The 19,024-nt window shown below is 58.6% G+C and overlaps 1 protein-coding gene across 1 annotated transcript; it reads right to left on the bottom strand.

Moving 5' to 3' along the window:
• Positions 1-7,976: 7,976 nt before the first annotated feature.
• LOC311510333 (uncharacterized protein) lies at positions 7,977-14,254 on the bottom strand. Its single transcript, XM_084609922.1, has 3 exons — positions 14,199-14,254; positions 13,222-13,405; positions 7,977-9,243 (listed from the first exon to the last, which is right to left on the bottom strand). The coding sequence occupies exons 1-3, from the start codon at positions 14,199-14,201 to the stop codon at positions 8,228-8,230; spliced, it is 1,203 nt and encodes a 400-aa protein (XP_084466048.1). The 5' UTR covers positions 14,202-14,254; the 3' UTR covers positions 7,977-8,227.
• Positions 14,255-19,024: the final 4,770 nt, after the last annotated feature.

Here is a 19,024-nt window from a genome sequence, read left to right as displayed (position 1 = left end):
TCTGCCCGGCTCCGCCCATGGCAGGGATGGGAGGGGCGTGAGGGGGGTGGCCTGTCGGGATCCCCCCCACAGAGGAGATGGGCTAGGGGTGGGGTTTGTCTAAATGCTCCCACTGGCTGGAATGGGGGGAGGTGCCTGGACACCCTCCCCAGGAGATGGGCTAGGGGTGGGGTTGTCTAAATGCTCCCCCTGGCACAGTGGGGGGAGGTACCTGGACACCCCCACCCCCCACAAAAGAGATGGGCTAGGGGTGGGGTTTGTCTAAATGCTCCCCCTGGCAGGGTTGGGGGGAGGTGCCTGGACACCCCCCCCACACACACACAGAAGAGATGGGCTAAGGATGGGGTTTGTCTAAATGCTCCCCCTGGCAGGGATGGGGGGACGTGCCTGGACCCCCCCCCGAGGAGATGGGCTAGGGGTGGGGTTTGTCTAAATGTTCCCCCTGGCACAGTGGGGGGAGGTGCCTGGACACCACCCCCCCAGAAGAGATGGGCTGGGGTGGGGTTTGTCTAAATGCTCCCCCTGGCACGGTGGGGGGAGGTGCCTGGACACCCCCCCCCACAGAAGAGATGGGGGGTTCCTGTCGGATCCAGTTCCCCTTTCCCTGATCTTTCTTCTTCCGCCTCTTGCTAGCTCACCGCTGACCCCCACCCCAGGCATAAATGGGGACTGACTGTTGAAGTCGGACCAGTAGGAGCCAGGAGGGGGTCCTCTGGTCTGCCCTCCCCACACCCCGCTTCTGTCTCTGCCACTTCCCTGCCTCCTCCACCCACCAGGATTTGACTTGGGATGGCGCCATCGTTACCTGGCGCTGGCTTGGGGATGCATTAGACCTGGGGTGGGGGATGAGGAGCGGAGAAAAGATCTGCTTGCATCCAAGCCCAGGCCAGGGGGTGCTCTGGGCCCATGGAACCAGGCCCCCCAGTCCAGGCCTTAAACTGACCCTAGATGAAACACTCCATCCCAGAGGTGGCTGCACTTCAGCACCGGGCAAGGGACCCCTATATAAACAGTCCCATTTAAGCTGGGGAAAATCTATCCCAAAGGGGGTTACAAGTGCTGGAAAGGAGGCAGAGGGCCAGAGCCCTTTCTCAAGCTTTTAGGCTCCACAGATCCCAAAGCACTTTACAAAGGAGGAGTGGCAGTGGGGGAATTTCCCATAGTGTTGCTACGAAGTGACTGACTTGCCCTGGGACCATTCCCTGGGGGCTGCAGAAGGGTCACATCTGCTCCTGGAACAAAGCAGGAGCCCGGAGCTCATCAGGATCCTGCCAGAGGAGGACGAGGGACCGAGAGGTGACAGGAGGCAAGACAAGAGCTGGGTTTTTGCCACATGCCGGGATGGACAAGGACAGTGCGAGCCAGAGCCAAGGTGGTTTCCACAGCAGCATGGCCGGGTGGAGGCCTGGTTTGAGCCCAGCTGGACTTTGTCTTGTGCTAACTTAAGGACTTTCCGCTGCCATGTTCCAGCTGACTAATAAATCCGTTCTTATGTTCTTAAGATTTGTTCAGACTTGTACGTTCTTCCAGCCCGTCGCGGTGACCATGTCCCTGGCTCTCTGTGCAGCCCTCTGCTGGCTCCCCCTTCTCTCGCACCACCAACAGAAGCAGCTGTTGCTATCGCACGTTGCCGTCTCAGATGGAAACATCAGCACGTGGAGGAAAAGGAAGCCAAACTTAACAGCCACATCTGTGCCCCAAGCCAATTGCAAGGAACAAAACGGGTCTCCCCCTCTCCAACCACCACCTACAACTCCAATATACCAAGCAGCTCTGCGCACCACGGTGACAACGACCCTGCCACTGCGTCCTGTGATGGAGATGTCGTTTGCAATGGTGCTGTTGGTCCCAGGATATTAGAGACCGCAAGGTCTGTGGGGTAATATCCTGGATTGGGCCAACATCTGTGGGTGAAAGAGACAAGCTCGAAAGCCTGTATTTTCCACCTACAGAAGTTAGTCCAAGATATTTCCTCCCCCAACTTGTTTCTGCAACAGGTATGCCAATTTCACGCAATATCCTTCAAAGACCTTCCTGTATTGAATTTATGGATTCTTGTAGGCCGGGATCGTATAAAGAGATGTGAGACCTGGAAGCTCAGAAGACTGTCTTGAAAATGTGTCAGACAAGCATGGCGTTTTTGGACCAAGAAGCGAATTTCCTAGGGAATCTCTCCGGGGAGGTGAATACAAATTCCCCAAATCCAGTTATGCAAAACCCCAGCCTTTGGAAGCTATGCTCTGGAGAGAGGGATCTTTGTCTGGTGATCACTTCTATAGAAGGCCAAGATAAAAGGCCTGAGACATATTATGAAATGGTGGCTATATGAACTTGTAACCCTGGGGAAAACCCAGTTGTGGGATTTTAAGGACTGAAATCTACCAGAGCCCTAGACTGGAGATGGGGGTGAGCTCCGGTAAGCTACTTAGCATGCATGTAGGTTTTTCGATTGTTTTAACGTTAGCAAATGGACTTGCTTAGAAGCAGCTGTGTGGTAATTTATAACTAAGCTGGGAAGGATTAGATTTCGATCGGTAAGTGTCGAGAAACATCGATTTTGCAGTACACGCAAATGGATGAAAAGTTATTTCCACTGATAATCATCGACATTTATAGACAGGCAAAGGAAGCAAAACGCTGCTCGAGAACGTATTCGAGCTGGCTTTCAGGCTAAAAGTTTGACAGATGATTTGATTTGACATATGAGCTGTGGTTTGAGTGGTTATAAAGTTTTAACTTTCTGCCTCTTCGGTGGCTGCTGTAATTAAATCATTATTGTCGGGCTCCCCCATCCCATGGTCTGATGCCCTCACAATTTCCCACAACCGTGAACATTTAGAGAGATACAAAGAGACAAAAAGGCTTAAAAATAAACATCGATTTTATCCATTGAAATTATACAAAAATAAACCTAGAATTCTGTCGAGCCTGCTTACAAGGGCAGGCAACACACTGGCCACAGTCACTGGAAAGAAAGCAAAGCATACGCTGTTGTTTATGTAGGGCCTACAGGAAGTGCTACTCCCCAGGTACAGGCTCAGTTCTGACAGGCATGGGATGGGGTGGCTGGGCCATATATAAGGATATCCAGAGGGCCAGGTGGGGGTGAAGCCGGGGTTACACTCTGGCTTGCTGGGGGTATTAGAGTGTAATGCAGGGAGCGGGGCAGCCTCAAAACCCTGGTCAGGAGGGAGTGAGACGCGGGTCTGTGACGGCCGGATGTGGGTGCCCTCGGTAGACTGCAGAGTGGGAACACGGGTGCAGCTACCCTGAATCTGGGACATGTGTTATCACAGCCCTTTCTGGCTTCCCCCGCCCAATCATCTCTCACTGGCTATCGACATCTCCACTCCAGTTTCTGACGGCGGCCTCCAGTGCCCACCTGGTACATTTCAAACCAGCCCCTTGGCGCTTCCTCCCAGAGCCAATGGGGTAGAAAATGAGAGGAGGGGCTGAGGGGGTGTCAAACAGACAGACCCTTTTAGATTCCACAACAAACACTTTGTCCAAACCTTGGGAACAGCCCTGGGCTTGAGGATGGCTCCCCAATAAGCCAACATCTTCAAGGGCCACCTTGAGGAAGAATTGCTGGACAAATGCACCATGAAACCCATGATACACAGTGAGGATATTTTCCTCCTCTGGAGAGACAACCTCAACTCCCTCACAGATTTCCACCAACTTCCACCACCACTGCCCCATCCATCAAACTCTCTCTGGAACACACCCTCACCAGCATCAGCTTCCTGAACACCACCATCAGCTCCAACAACTATCTGCAAGAAACCCACAGCTCATCACCACTCCTACCTCCGCAGATCTAGTAACCACCGCAGGCACTCCCAGAAATCTCCTACCTACCGCCTGGCCCTCAGGTACCACAGAACATACTCCGAGGAGAAAGTCCTTGACGCATGTAAAACCGCCTTCACCAAACAGGGACACTCCACCAGGGAAGTAGATCACATCATGGAACGGGCCACCCAAATACCCCGAGAGAACCTGCTTTAATATGGAAATAAAACCCCCTCTGCCCACTCGCCCCTAGTTGTCACTGACTACCCCACACTGGTACCCAAACGGAGTGTCATTCAGCAATTACAACCCAGATTTGATGGGGACTACATCCTGAAAGAAAGCTTTCCTGAACCCCCTCTTCTGGCCTTCAAATAACCCTCCAATCTTGCCAAATTTATCCTCATAAGCCAGTTCCCCACAGAGCAGGACCCACCAACTCAAAGCAACGTCAGACCCTGCCAGAACAACAGATGCAAAACCTGCAGACATATCTCGACACAACACACCTTTCAAGACCCGTGGGACCAGCACATGCCTATGGCAATGTGCGCTGGCCTTCAGCCAGTGCCCCAAGAGCAGCCATGTGGGTGAAACCAGACAATCGTGGCACCCTTGAACGGACTCGCACGGGACAAGGACAAAAGACAAAACCACCCTGTCACCTGCGGGTGGGCACTTTTCACAAAGTGGTCACTCCATATCTGACCTCTCCATCCTCATCCTCAAAGGAAACCCGCGCAACCCCTTCACAAGCCAAGCTGGGGAGCTTAAATGGATAACTTTACTAAAACGCTAAAAATCATGGGCTTAATAAAGACACTGGAGTTAGGGCGATTCCAACCATCTGTAGCCCACTAACCCCCCTTTTCTGGCCTACGGCTGCAGGAGTGTTAAGAAGCCACTTCCCCTTGAAGGGTCCCTTAGAAAACATGCAACCTCCTTATGCTAAACAATCCGTCCCCCGTTGCATTTGGCTGTGATGCTCAGAGCACCCTTCCCAGGCCTGGAGAAGAAGCTCGAATGCTCATCTCTCTCTCTCTCTCTCACCGGGAGGAGTTGGTCCAATAAAAGATATGATCTCGCCCTCCTTGGTGCTCAGACAGATTGGGCGGAGGCCTATGGGGGGAGAGAGAGACAATGCGTCAAGGTGCCAGGACCCGGAATCTGTGTCACGGTCAATAACCACGTCTGCAGGGCCGCCTGTGGACTGGGCTGCGTGTGACAGCCAGCCCCACCCTACCACTAAAGGAGGGTACCGGTGACAATGCAGGTCATGGGGGTATTTACAGCGGATCTGTAAATCAGAGACCCCCCGTCCCCAGAGACGGGGCGTGGGCCGTCTCGGCCGTCTCCTGGGACGGGGGGTCTCTGTGTCTCCCTAGGTGGGACAAGCCCCCCCCCCAACACACACACAGCCCCCCCAGTGACATGCCCCCAGCACAAACACCCCAAGGGGCTTCCCCCCGCGAAGAGGTGAGGGCCCTCCCGCACTCCCTGCCCCATCAGCAGGCACCTGGGCCACTCACCACCCTGTTGTTTACATAGGACCTATAGGAAGTGCTGCTCCTCAGAGGCAGGTTCATCTCCAACAGGATTGATATGGGGCAGCCTGGACCAAGGGGGCTGGCCAGCTCAGGCCAGCCATGGGGTCAGGAGAGTATGGGGCAGGATTTCAGCCCAGTTGTGTATCTGGGGCATTACAGCTCTGACTGGCCTCACAGCCCCTCCTCGTCGTACCGGGAGAAAGCGAGGGACATGGGTGTCCCATGGTCACACACGGAATCAGTGAGTCAGCCATAGAACCCAGGAGTCCTGGCGCCCATCCCCCTGCTCCAATCTTCCCATCCCCCCCTTCTCTAACCACTAGACCCCACTCCCACCCTGGAAGCTGGGATAGAATGGAGGCATCCTGGTTTCCAGCACCCCCACACACAGTCTAACCACTAGACCCCATTCCCACCCCACTGCTAGGAACAGAAGCCAGGTATCTTCGCTCAGTTCCCACTGCAATAACAAGCTAATCCTGGCCAAGTGCCAGCCTGGAGGTTTGCACCCGGCATCCTTAACTCCCAGTGCAACTTTCATGCGGGTCTGGGAGTCCCTGCCACTTCTGGCCCCGAACAACTGCCACAACCCACACCAGAAGCGGCCGCATGACAGGGGCAAAGACAGTCCTGGAAAATTCAGCTCCATTCCCAAGAGCATCCTGGGAAATGTAGTTTTTAAGGTCCCAGGGCATCCTGGGGGGTGTAGTTTTTATAAGTCTCACAGCACCCTGGGACGTGTAGTTTTGTGACCTCAGTGCATTCTGGGAAATCAGGTTTCAGAGTAACAGCCGTGTTGGTCGGTATTCGCAAAAAGAAAAGGAGTATTTGTGGCACCTTAGAGACTAACCAATTTATTTGAGCATAAGCTTTCGTGAGCTACAGCTCACAAATAAATTGGTTAGTTCAGTGGTTTGAGCATTGGCCTGTTAAACCCAGGGTTGTGAGTTCAATCCTGGAGGGGGCCATTTGGGACAAAAATTGGGGATTGATCCTGCTTTGAGCGGGGAGTTGGACTAGATGACCTCCTGAGGTCCCTTCCAACCCTGATATTCTATGATTCTAGTCTCTAAGGTGCCACAAGTCCTCCTTTTCTTTTCTGGGAAATGTAGTTTGTGGCGGCCCAACGCATCCTGGCTACGTTGGTTTGCATAGGGGAGCAGTCTGGGGTGTCAGCTTAGCCCCCCCTCAAAGGAGGGGTCCTGTTGTGTTTTGTTCTTCTTCCCCCACCCCTGAGCGAAAGGCTCCTCACCCATCAGACCCCCCCACCCTTCAAGTAGGCCCCCTTCCCCCATGTGAGCTGGAACTGCAGAGGCCTGGCCTCCTGGGGACCCCCATCAACGCTCCCTATCAGGTGCCCCCCTCTTCCTTCCCCCCCTGTAGCTGTGGCATCTGGAAGAGTGACTGACCGCCCAGCCCCTCCCCAGGGACCGGTTACAGGTACTGGCATGGGCTGGCAGAGGCCAGCCTAAGACTTAAGTCCCCCCAGCCCCCCACCCTCCAGACGAAGGGACCACAAAGTCCAGGCCACAACTGAATGTGCGGGACAAAAACTGGGAGAGGCGGGATGGGAGGGAAGGTCGCAGAGCTTCAGCGGAGGACCCCGAGCAGAGAACCCTGGACACTGCCCAGAGGAATGCTGTCCGGAGCTGGGATCCACGAAGGGACCGGGTCCGGGCCCCACAGTCACAGGGCACCCCCTGCCCAGCTGCACACTCCTGGCCCGGTGGCTTGGCTGTCATGGGCAGTGCTAGGTCATGAGGGGGTCGCAGACGGGACCTGCAAACACAATGGAGGAAGAGTCCGGCCAGAACCTCAGCGGGAGGCACCTGATGAGCCGGAAACGGGGTTGCCGCCTGGCTGGCACCCCACGTGCTCAGCAGAAACAGAGGGTGGCAGGATTCTGGGTGAACCGCGCCAACCCCCCGCCTGCGCTCGTGGGCCCACGGAGAAGCCGCCAGAGGAGGTCACCGGAGGGCGGCGGGACTAGGGCAGAGTACAGGCTGGCCACTAGGGCAACCTGCCCTCTTCAGGGGGCAACAGGTCCTGCCACCTGGTGCCAGGGCAGGGCACGAAGCAAGGGACGGGGCGGTGCCCCAGTGTGCAGAGAAGTTTGCAGCGCACGGGTCGGAGATGGCCCGGCTGGATGGTGTTGAGCCTGCCTTGCAGGGCAAAGGCCCAGTTACAAACGCCAGGGGGCCGGGGCAGGCGGGGACCCAAGCCCCAGCATGCTGCGACTCTGAGATCAGGGCCGGAGAGGTGGAGCGTCTTGGGCCATCAGCTGACCCTGGGGGGGGATCCTAGTCTAAGCAGCCCCTGGGCCCCACCCCAGCAGCGGCTGCATCTCAGGGTGTGCGAGCCCAGTGGCAGGGCGGTGTTTGGCGTTGGTGCCATGCTGCTACCATGCGGGGTTAGAGGGGGAGGGAGGTGGGATCAGGGTTCAAATCCAGCCACAGCACCCGGGGCTGTGGGAGGGGCAAGCATCTGTGAGGGATGTCAGATCACTCCCAGCTGCACATGGCGGAGGAGGGGAAGGAGGGAGACCGGGGTAGATGGGCCCACGGCTCTGATCCAGGGTGGCCAGGAAGGAGGGAGACCGGGGTAGATGGGCCCCCAGGTCTGATCTTGTCTGTGCTCCTTAGGATCTTGGGGGAGCCACCCAAACAAACAGGGGTGCATCCCCCAAGAAACATGTTTATTATTTTAAAAGTCTCCGGCAATGGATACATGATAGAAAAACCTCCCACGCGCCCCAAGGGGCAGAAATCTGTACAAATATACATGGGGAGGGGGTAAATTAACATGGGGGGAAGGGCCCTAGGGCGGGGAGATGATAACCCACACCTGCTCCCAGCCACCCCCTTCCCTCCCCCCCGCAGCACCCCTCAGTTCATCTTGACCAGGATCTGTTCGGAGAAGAACTTCTTCAACTGAGCCACCTCAGCCGACAGTGATGCCAGCTGGCTCCGGAGGGCACCGTTCTCCGTCTGGTACCCGGGCTCCTGGAGTTGGAGGGGGGACGACCCCCCAGTGCCGTAGCACCCCCCAAACGACGCAGCCCCCACCCCTGATGCCCCATTCGTTTGGTCCTCCCCTCCGGCAGCGCCCCCCCGCCAGTCGCCGGCGGGTGGCGACGGGGCATAGGGGGCCTGGGCCTCGCCCCCCATCTCCTCGGGCCCCCCAGCCATCTTGAAGCGCAGCTTGTGGGGCAGGCTCTTGATGGCATCCCCCGCCGGGTCGTAGCGCCCCCCCCGGCCTGCCTCCCCAGCCTCCCCGGGGGCCTCGGGCACCAGGCAGTGCCCCTCGAACCCGTCCCGCTCCTCAAAGAAGACAGGGCTGCCCATGCTGGAGCTGCCGGGCGTGGAGAACCCGGAGTCCTCGGAGTACCCTGCGCCCAGCTCCGGCTGGAAGGGGTGGCCACAGCGTGGCGGTGGCAGGGGCTCGGGGCCCAGCGGGTACAGGTAGGGGGCGGGCGCTGCAGCCGGCCGTGGGGGCTCGGCCGGCTCGCGGACGAGGCTGAAGCGGAACTTGAGGGCCAGGAGCTCGGCCTTGAGCCGGGCGTTCTCCTCCAGCAGGGCCAGCACCCGGCTCTCCAGCGCCAGGTCGTTGACGCGCCGCTTCTCCCGCGAGCGCTTGGCCGCCTCGTTGTTCTTCTTGCGCTTGTCCCAGTAGCCGTCGTCCTTCTTCTCCTCCGGGGTGAACTCCCGCTTGCGCCGGGTGGCGCTGGCCGGGTCCTGGGGCCTGGGCCCCCCCGCCAGCAGCCCGCTGCCCGTCAGCAGGGACGGGGGATCCTCGGCGAAGCAGGACCCGGCGATGCAGAGCTTGGCTGGGCCTGGCGAGGGCGGGCGAGGTGGCTCCTCTGGGGATGAGCTCATGGCGCCAGGGGACAGGCCGCACCCGGCTGCGGGGGGGAAAGGCGGGGGGTTAGCGTGTGGCAGGCGATGCCCGGAGGCTGATGGGAGGGGAACGTGGCGGACGTCCCTGTGGGTGTGCAAGAGGGCGTGTGCAAGTGTTGGTGAGCAGGCACTGGCGTGTGAGACAACGTGTGTGTGTGTGACAGTCTCTGTGCTTGTGAACGCACACTTGTGACTGTATCTGGGTGGGCGACAGTGAGTGTAGCTGTACTAGTGGGGGTGTATCTGCCGGTGTGTGTGTGTGTTGTGTGTGTGTTGTGTGTGCGTGCGCACACTTGGCCGGAAGCTGAAGTTTGTGGCATAAGTAATGTGACAAAGTTCCTGCTCTCCCTTGGTGGGTCTTGCGCTTCTTGGCGGATTTGCTCGCCTTGGAGCTTCACGGCAGCCCTCAGCTTGGCCGTTTTTCTGAACCCGCAGTCCAGGTCGACTCCTCCTGTGTCTGACCAGGAGTTGGGAGGTTTGGGGGGAACCCGGGCCCGCCCTCTACTCCGGGTTCCAGCCCAGGGCCCTGTGGGATGCAGCTGTTTAGAGTGCCTCCTGGAACAGCTGTGCGACGGCGACAACTCCCTGGGCTACTTCCCCATGGCCTCCTCCCAACGACTTCTTTATCCTCACCACAGGACCTTCCTCCTGGTGTCTGATCATGCTTGTACTCCTCAGTCCTCCAACAGTCCACGTTCTCGTTCTCACTCTCAGCTCCTCGTGCCTCTTGCTCCCAGCTCCTCACACGCACACCACAAACCAAAGTGAGCTCCTTTTTAAAACCCAGGTACCCTGATTACCCTGCCTTAATTGATTCTAGCAGATTCTTGATTGGCTGCAGGTGTTCTAATCAGCCTGTCTGTCTTCATTGTCTCCAGAAGGTTCCTGATTATTCTGGAACCTTCCCTGTTACCTTACCCCGGGGAAAAGGGACCTACTTAGCCTGGGGCTAATATATCTGCCTTCTCTGAGGCGCTAGGAGCTGAGAGTGAGAACGCCGACTGTTGGAGGACTGAGGTGTACAAGCATTATCAGACACCAGGAGGAAGGTCCTGTGGTGAGGATAAAGAAGGTGTTGGGAGGAGGCCATGGGGAAGTAGCCCAGGGAGTTGTATCTGTTGCACAGCTGTTCCAGGAGGCACTCTAGACAGCTGCATTCCCCAGGGCCCTGGGCTGGAACCCGGAATAGAGGGCGGGCCCGGGTTCCCCCCAAACCTCCCAACTCCTGGTCAGACACAGGAGGAGTCGACCTGGACTGTGGGTTCAGAAAAACGGCCAAGCTGAGGAATGCCGCAAAAAAAAAAAAAAAAAAATTACTCTCCTATAGCCATCTGACCCGACCCTGTCACAGTAAATTATTTTATATGTCCAAATTAAGTCCATATGTAATTTGCATAAATGTCACTTATGGGACTGCACAGCTCCTCCTGCCCCCCTGGCCTCCTCCCCCCTTGTCTCTCAGGTTGGGAGCTCTTTGGAGTAGGGTTTGGGCTCCACACCCAGGTAAGTGCATGCACATACTCCCACACACAATCACAATCACACACACACAAAACACAAATCAGCCTAACACAACCCACACAGATCAACAGCACCTCACCTCTCTCTCAAACACAACACATAGTCACACTCTAACACTGTCCCATACGGTCACACAGACATACACAACCCTCGTAACAGATGCACCCCCCCCCACCGCCGCACACACATGCTTACATGAACAGGGATAGATCCGCCAGGCCTCACCCCACCCACCCTCTGGCGCAGGCAGGCCTCACTCTGGGACTCCTCCCTGCTCTGGCCTGCTGTGTATTGTGCAGCGCACAGCCGGGGGACTCACAGTTGTGTAAAACCCCTGTGGGGGGCTGAGCTCAGAATCAAGCCCTGACATCCTCCCCTCCCCCAAAGCCTGGGCTGGGGGCCCAATCCCTCATCCCAGACCTGCTGTCCCTGCTCCAGGCAATTCAGACCCCCCCCCGTGACCTCCCCCGTCCCCCCCGCCCTTCACTGGGAACATTCCAGCCCTGGGACAGGACGTGCTGCCCTTCCCCCCCCCCAACAGGATAAACAAACTTGCTCTGAACCAGCTGCTATTTTTGGCTGCTACAGGGGGTGGGGGGGGCATTGCACAAAACTGCACAAGCCATGAAGGGGTTAATTTTCCGGGGACCAGAGATGGGGGGGTGGTTGATATTTTATTTAGGAAAGAGAAAGTGAAGCAATCGCACCCAGAATCACACACAGCCAGAAACACAGCCAGCCAGCCACACAATCACAATCACACACACAGAGCCAGCCACACAATCGCACACAACCAGCCAGAAACACAATCACATACACAGAGGTACACATAATCACACACACATACCTCTAGCACACAAGCACACACAATCACACTTGTTTACACATATATATATCCACACAAATTGAAATAAATGTACACAACGATACACATTTACACACACACACACACATCCATACAGGCATGCACTCTTACAAACACACACAGTCACACAAACACAGCTGCAAAGAAATGCACACCACTATTTATATACTACACACAGTCTCACGCACAAATACACAAATACACAAATCCTTCTAAGCACACAAACAGGAATGCAAAGAAATAGTCATATAAATGCACCCAGCTGTACACACAAGCACAAAATACACACAGCCACATATGCAAACACAAAACACACACATCTATGTGAACACACATACAAGTATACAAATATACCACCATTTCTGCACACCCATATATGGACATATACCCCACGCAGAAACACACTGGCACAAACATGTACACACACCTGTATATGTAAACGGTTAACACACAAGTGTACACACCCACATCTACACACACAGAGCTAGGAAGCTGCACTCTCAGCCACAAAATGCCTATACAAACACCTCGCCATCCATGCCACATCAACACCCCCATCTGCACACACACACAATACATTACACCTGCAAAGAAACCCACATACAATAGCCCAACAAATACACAACCCCTCTAGACACACAAGCCCAAATGCAAAGTATAGAGGGATTCAAAGAACAAAGCTACACACATAGAGACCACAAATACACACATGCTAAACATGTAGTCATACACACAAAGCCATGTTACCATGCCCTCACAAATACCACATCCCTCTACACACACAGACCTGCAAACACACCCCACCACATGAACATAGACACGCGTAGGCAGCCAGAAATGCAAACGAATAATAAAACACCCACAAAGTTAAGGAAGCATAGTAACACCTAGAGCCACACCAGCACACACAATCACACGGAGCTTTGCGTACACAGAGAGAAACACACAGAGAGCCGTGCGCACGCTCACAGACATAGCTACACACACAAAGTCAGGCTTACGAGCACACCCAGAGCTAGGCACACACCCAGAGCCGTGACACACACACAGAGCCAGGCATGTTTGCACACACACAATTGCACACACACACACACACGCCCGGACACACAGAGACAGACACACAGCTACACACACACACCCAGAGCCGTGACACACATGCACACACACGGAGCCAGGCATGTTTGCACACACACAATTGCACGCACACACACACACAGAGCCATGCACACACACACACCCCCCACGCCCGGACACACAGAGACAGACACACAGCTACACACACACACCCAGAGCCGTGACACACATGCACACACACGGAGCCAGGCATGTTTGCACACACACAATTGCACACACACACACACAGAGCCATACACACACCCCCACGCCCGGACACACAGAGACAGACACACAGCTACACACACACACCCAGAGCTGTGACACACATGCACACACAGAGCCAGGCATGTTTGCACACACACTTCTGCACACACCCGGAGCCAGACATGTTTGCACACACACTTCTGCACACACCCAGAGCCATGCACGCCCCCCCAGCCCCCACCCGCAGACACACACACACAGCCCCTTCCCCACTCACGCAGGTGTCGGTGCGGACGGTGCCCGTGTCCCCCCGGCGTCCCGGTGGCGCCCGCAGCCCCCTCTCCCGCGCCGGGGCTGGGCGCTGCTCCGAGTCCTCCCGCCCGGCGGTCGCTACGCTGCAGTAGGGCCCGGCGCCCCTTCGCCGCTGCCTCCGCGTCTGCCGCGCCCGCCCGCTCCGGCCCCTATTTGTGCCAAGTTCAGCCCGGGTCCCAGCCTCACCTCGGGTAACCCCGGGACGTCACCGCCGCCCTCCCCCCTCCCGTCCCCCTGGCAACCGCGCGCCATGGCAACAGGGACAGCCCCCTGGCAACGGGCTGGGATGCTCCGGGGGAGCCGGGCTAAGAAGGGGGGTGGCAGAGCCACTGAGGGGCACCCCCAGGACCCCTGGCTCCAAGCCAGTGGGCCCCCCCCCCCGCCTCCCAGAGCCCGACGTGGAACCCAGGCGTCCTGGTCCCCAGCCATTAGACCCCTCTCCCCTCCCAGTCAAGCCGGGGATAGTCCTGGCTCCCAGCCCGCCCCCCCGCTCTAACCCCTAGCCCCCACTCCCCTCCCAGAACTGGGGATAGAACCCAGGAGTCCTGGCTCCCAGAACCCCCCCCTACACACACACACACAACCCCCAGACCCCACTCCCCTTCCAGAACTGAGGATAGAACCCAGGAGTCCTGGCTCCCAGAACCCCCCCCCCCCCACACACACACACACACAACCCCCAGACCCCACTCCCCTCCCAGATCTGGGAGTCAGGACTTCTGGGTCTCTCACCAGCTCTGGGAGGGGAGTGGGGGAGGGTCTAGGGGGGCGAGTGGGGGGGCGGCTGGGATTCAGGACTCCTGGGTCTCTCACCAGCTCTGGGAGGGGAGTGGGGGGGTCTAGGGGGGCGAGTGGGGGGGCGGCTGGGATTCAGGACTCCTGGTTTCTATCCCTAGCTCGCCACCCACCCAGCCCCTACCTCCGGCATCCCCGTTTTCTCACCATAGTAACAGTCCTCTCCTCTGGGCCGGAGCTTGTGGCAACCAGACGCTGCCATGGCAACCCACTGATGTCAAAGGGCCCGGAATAACTGGGGCAGGATCCGGCAGATGCCTGGAGCCGGGGGACCCGACCAAGGGGGCCTGATGGAGTCCTGCTCCTTAGGTGAATTACGGCAATGCCTAGAGGCCCCCCAGCTGAGCTCGGGGCCCCACCATGGCGGGTGCTGCAGCGGCAGACCCTGCCCCAGAGAGCTCGCCATCTGCATAGGTTGGGAGGGGACACTGAGGCACAGGGAAGGAAAGGGACTTGCCTAAGGTCAGTGGCAGAACTGGGACTAGAACCCAGGAGTCCTGACTCCCATCCTCCAACCTCCAGCTAGTAGCCCCCACTGCCCTCCCAGAGCTGGGGCGAGAATCCCGGTGCCCTGAGGCCCAGCCGGGTGCATTGGCCACTAACCCAGGCTGCCTCTTTGCTTAAACACGCAGGTGATTTCAAACCCGCCCCCTTGGGAGCGGGGCCAGGGCCTGCTCTCCGCGACCCCGAATGACCCTGTCCCCCCCAGCCAAGCCACCTTCTGCCCCCCGATCCGTCCTCCCCTAAGCTGCCTCCTGGCCCGTGTCCATCGCCCTTGGGATCTTTGCTGGTTACGTTTCATTTTGTCCTTCTAGGAACCAGTCTCAGCAAACCACCGTGTGTATGCTGTGTGTGTGTGTATGCACACACGTGTGTGCCTGAGTGTGTGTTGCAAAGTGGACACACAGTGCGTATGGGCTGCATGTGTGTCCATTGAGTGGGCCAGGGTGTATGAGGGCGGTGTGTGCGTGTGTAAGGGAAGTGTGGCTTTATGTGGAAGTATACAGCGTACAGGGGAGGGGGTGTGAGTGAGTGTGTGTGTGTGCGAGCTGTGTACAGGGTGTGGGTGTTGGAGGGAGTGGCTGTACAGTGTGTTTGTTGCCGAGGGTATCTTTGTATGTGGGAGTGACACAGTTTACGAGGTCTGAGGGTATTCTGAGTGTTGTGCATTGGGAGTGCAGGGGGGCATGTGAGCCATTGTGTGTGTGTGTGTGTGTGTGTGTGTTGGTGGTGGTGTGCAGGAGTCAGGTGTTTGTGTGCAGTGCGAGGGGTGGCTTTGTGCAGCTCGTGAATTTAGCACAAGCCCTTTGCCCGAGCTGCGGCAAGTGGTGAGTGGGCAGAGCGTGTGTGAGTGCGTAGAGGGGGAGTGTTTGTCCTACACTGTATTTTGGCACCTGGCCCTTTGCCCCATTTTGAGAGTCTGGGAGGGGTGTGTCTGTGAGTCCCATATCTCGATCTTTGCTCTGTGTGTGTGTGTTATACTGTGGTCTCTCAACAACCGGCATCAGGACACACTTGAGGGGAGGGACTGGCTAGCTGAGGGGGCAGGGAATGGCACATGGGGTCTTTCTCCTCTAAGGGGTACTGGCTCCAATCTGGGGGCAGGCAGCAGCCCCATGGGGGGGTAGGGGAGGAGATGCACCCCCTAGGTGACATCAAGGGGTCAGGCTGGGAGAGAGGCACAGAGCGGTGACCCCAGGGGCCTGATCTGCACACATGCTGCCCCCTCCCTCCCAGCGGGCCCCACACCCAGGCCCGGAGGAAAGGGATCCAGGGGGCGGGGAAGGAGGTTACGCAAGCCGGAGACTGTTATGTAAGGGCCTGGCCCCAGCCCAGCTGCTCAGCCTGGGGGCCTGGATCCAGTTACATAATCAGGCGGGACCAGCCAAGGCCGCAGGAGGACCCCTGGCGGGCGCGGGGGGCTTGTTACCTTGCAGCTCTGTGTTCTTGGGGAACCAGGGCGCAGGACTCAGCCCGTCTTGACTCACAAAAGACCTTCCCCTCACCCCCCCCCCCCGCCTCTGCTTGAACCAAAACCGATCAGAAGAAAGACTGACAAAAAGCAGTGCCAAGGCCGTGGGAGACCCCCCTAAACCCCTAGGATAAGGGGGACGGGATTAAGGAAACTCCCCTGGCCTCATTTGCATCGAGGAGGGGACAAGGAGGCATCTCCATGAGCATCCAGAATGGAGAACGGCGCTTCCAAGGCAAGAACCACAGGGAACTCTGGGACCAGAAAAGCAGGGAAACGCGGCATGATGGGGGGATCTCTCCTCCAGATGTTAATGAACCCAGCCAATGGGAGCTGTGGGGGCCACGCTTGGGATAGGGGCAGCGTGCGGAGCCCCCTGGCTGCCCCTATGCGTAGGAGCCAGAGCGGGGACATGCCGCTGCTTCCGGGAGCCGTGCAGCGCAAACCCCCAACCCCGCTCCCTGGCTGGAGCTCGAGGGCCGGATTAAAACGTCAGGAGGGCTGGCTCCTCATAGGATGGGTGGGGGTGGGCTTTCTTCCAGGGGGCTCAATGGGCCAGTGGCTGGGCTGAGCTGGGAAGTATCGGAGCCAGCCCAGCCCCCACCCACCATGGCTGGCGGCGCTTGGCCAGGGAGGGGATGGTTTGGGAAGGTGCCCATCAGGGAAGCGCTCATGGGACCTGGGGAGTGGAGCTGGTGGTTAGAGCGGGGGTGGGGGGGTGGCTGGGAGCCAGGACTCCTGGGTTCTGTTCCCAGCTCTAGCAGGGGAGTGGGGGCTAGTGGTTATATCAGGGGGGCTTGGACTGAAGTTCTATCCCTGGATCTGGAGGAAGGGGCCTAGTGGTTAGAAAGGGGGTGGGACTGAAGGGGAAGGAAGCTGGGTTGCACCCCCACCCCCACCCCCCTGGCGCCAGCTGGGTCAGGGCAGGCGAGTTGTGTAATGCGGCTCCCAGCTGGGACATCATGTTCCCAGGCTGCCTATTTATAGTGCCCGCCCCCCCCCCCATTACCTGCGTATGCAGCTTGGGCAGGGAAGGGGGTTGGGAGGCAGAACTCCTGGGTTCCTTGGGAGGGGAGGGGGTGGAGAAGGGGGTGGGAGGCAGGACTCCTGGGTTCCTTCCCTGGGAGGGAAGGTCTAGCAGTAAGTGGGGGGGCGGGGGTAGGGCGTCTCTTCCCTCCCCATGAGGCTCTGGCCAGTTCCTAGAATCCCAGCCCAAGCTCCCACCCCCAGAGGCGGGGCCGGAGCCGGGGGCCGGGGCCAGAAGTCTGTGCCCCCTTGGCTGCAGCCTACGATGGGGAAGGTTCTGAAGGATGGGGGGAGATAGCAGCCCTGGGGGGCCGCTGGCAGAACCTTCCCCATCCATGGGGGGTGGGGGGGCGCGAACTGCTGTAGCTCTGCCGGTGCCCCTCATTCCTGACCCGCAGCCCCCTGCTAACCCAGCCCTGGGCTGCCCACCCCCCCACTTCTGCAGGTGCCCCTCAACCCTGACCTGCAGCCCCCTGGGCTCTTAGGTAACACAGACAGTCCCATTTCCCCCTGCCAGGGGGCGGCGGGGGGTCTTGGTCCAGCTGGCGGTTCTGTGACGGGGGCACCTGCCCCCTAGGACCTTTGGGCACCATCCAGCAAACTCATTTCTGCCCTGTGACCCGGCCGGGTTCTGGACTCTGCCACCTCTGACAGGCCAGAGTCTGTCCCAGCCCCCCTTCCCCAGGGGTCCCAGAGTTCTCCACCCCCACCCCCAAAACCTCTGGTGCTGCTGTTTCCTGCCCTAGAGGTTGGGGCCGGGGCCCTTTGCCCAGCCTCTGACTGAGGCCTGGGGCAGACAGGCGGCGATTGCCCCCTGTCCCAGGCTGCAGGAGGTGGGCAGGGCCCCCCCACTCTTGTTGGGGTGTCAGTGGCTTGTAGCAGGGGAGCAGTGAGATCACACCCCTCCTCTGGGGGTACTAGCAGGGCCCAGTGGGCAGCCCAGCCTGGTTTCCCATTCCCTCCCATGGCCGGTGGGGCTGGATCCGCCCCATGGCCCGATGGAGGGGGGGGAAGACACAGGTCGGGGGGGGCTGCGGGCTCAGCCTGACAGGGACTAGGCAGGGATGATGACACCGCTGCGCCCCCACCAAGGACCCCTGTTGAGCCTTGGGGGAAGAGTAGGCCCTATCAAAACACGGGAAGCCAAACGGGACCTTCGACAGCAGATCTCAAGGCAGCAGCTTGGGCAAGGGGCGGCGGCGGGGGGGGGGGCGGGGGGGGCGAGGAGAGACCGGAGCACAGGGCGCCCCCTGCTGGCAGAGATTGTAAAGACATGATGCCCCCCCCCACACACACACACACAACACCCACACTCCCCACAACACTCCCACCAAACAGCCCAAGACACACACACTCCATTGGGGACCCCCCTCACCCCACCCCAAACACACACCCTGCACACAGCCTGCACAGTCCAACCCACACACCGCAACCCCCACACCCTGCAACACCAACACAGAGTCCCATGCACTCCGCCACAGATACACACAGCTTGTAGGCAACACACCCCACAATCCCCATACACGCCCTCACCCCACTGACAGACACGCCCAGAGCCACCCCGAACGCCGGCCATAGGGACTGGAGCGTTCGGCTGCCCTGCAAGCCTGGGCCACTCCCGGTGGGGCTACTGGGGACAGGCCAGCCGGCTGGTCGGAAGAGATCCACCCCAGATCAGACCCATGGGCCCATCTACCCTGGCATCCCACCTCCCGCAGTGGCGAGGACGAGGGGTTGCAGAGGAAGGTTCAACACTCCCCCTCGTGGGCACTGATGGAATAACCTGCCCTGGGCCCACTCCCTTGTCGCACCCCAGGCTCCACTCCGACCCCCTGCTTACCCGGGGCTGGGGGGGGTGAGGGATGCTCCAACCTCCCCTCCCCAGGGAGAACAACATTAACACTAAATAGACACTAACTGAGGGCAGGGCACTGGGATGGAGAAGCCAGGGGAGGGAAACTGAGGCACGCAGCCC

This window comes from Lepidochelys olivacea (genome assembly GCF_965140295.1).
Source record: "Lepidochelys olivacea isolate rLepOli2 genome assembly, chromosome: 20".
Lineage (NCBI taxonomy): Eukaryota > Metazoa > Chordata > Testudines > Cheloniidae > Lepidochelys > Lepidochelys olivacea.
The sequence above is the reverse complement of the archived record's forward strand: the minus strand, read 5'-3'. Positions and strand labels throughout refer to the sequence as shown.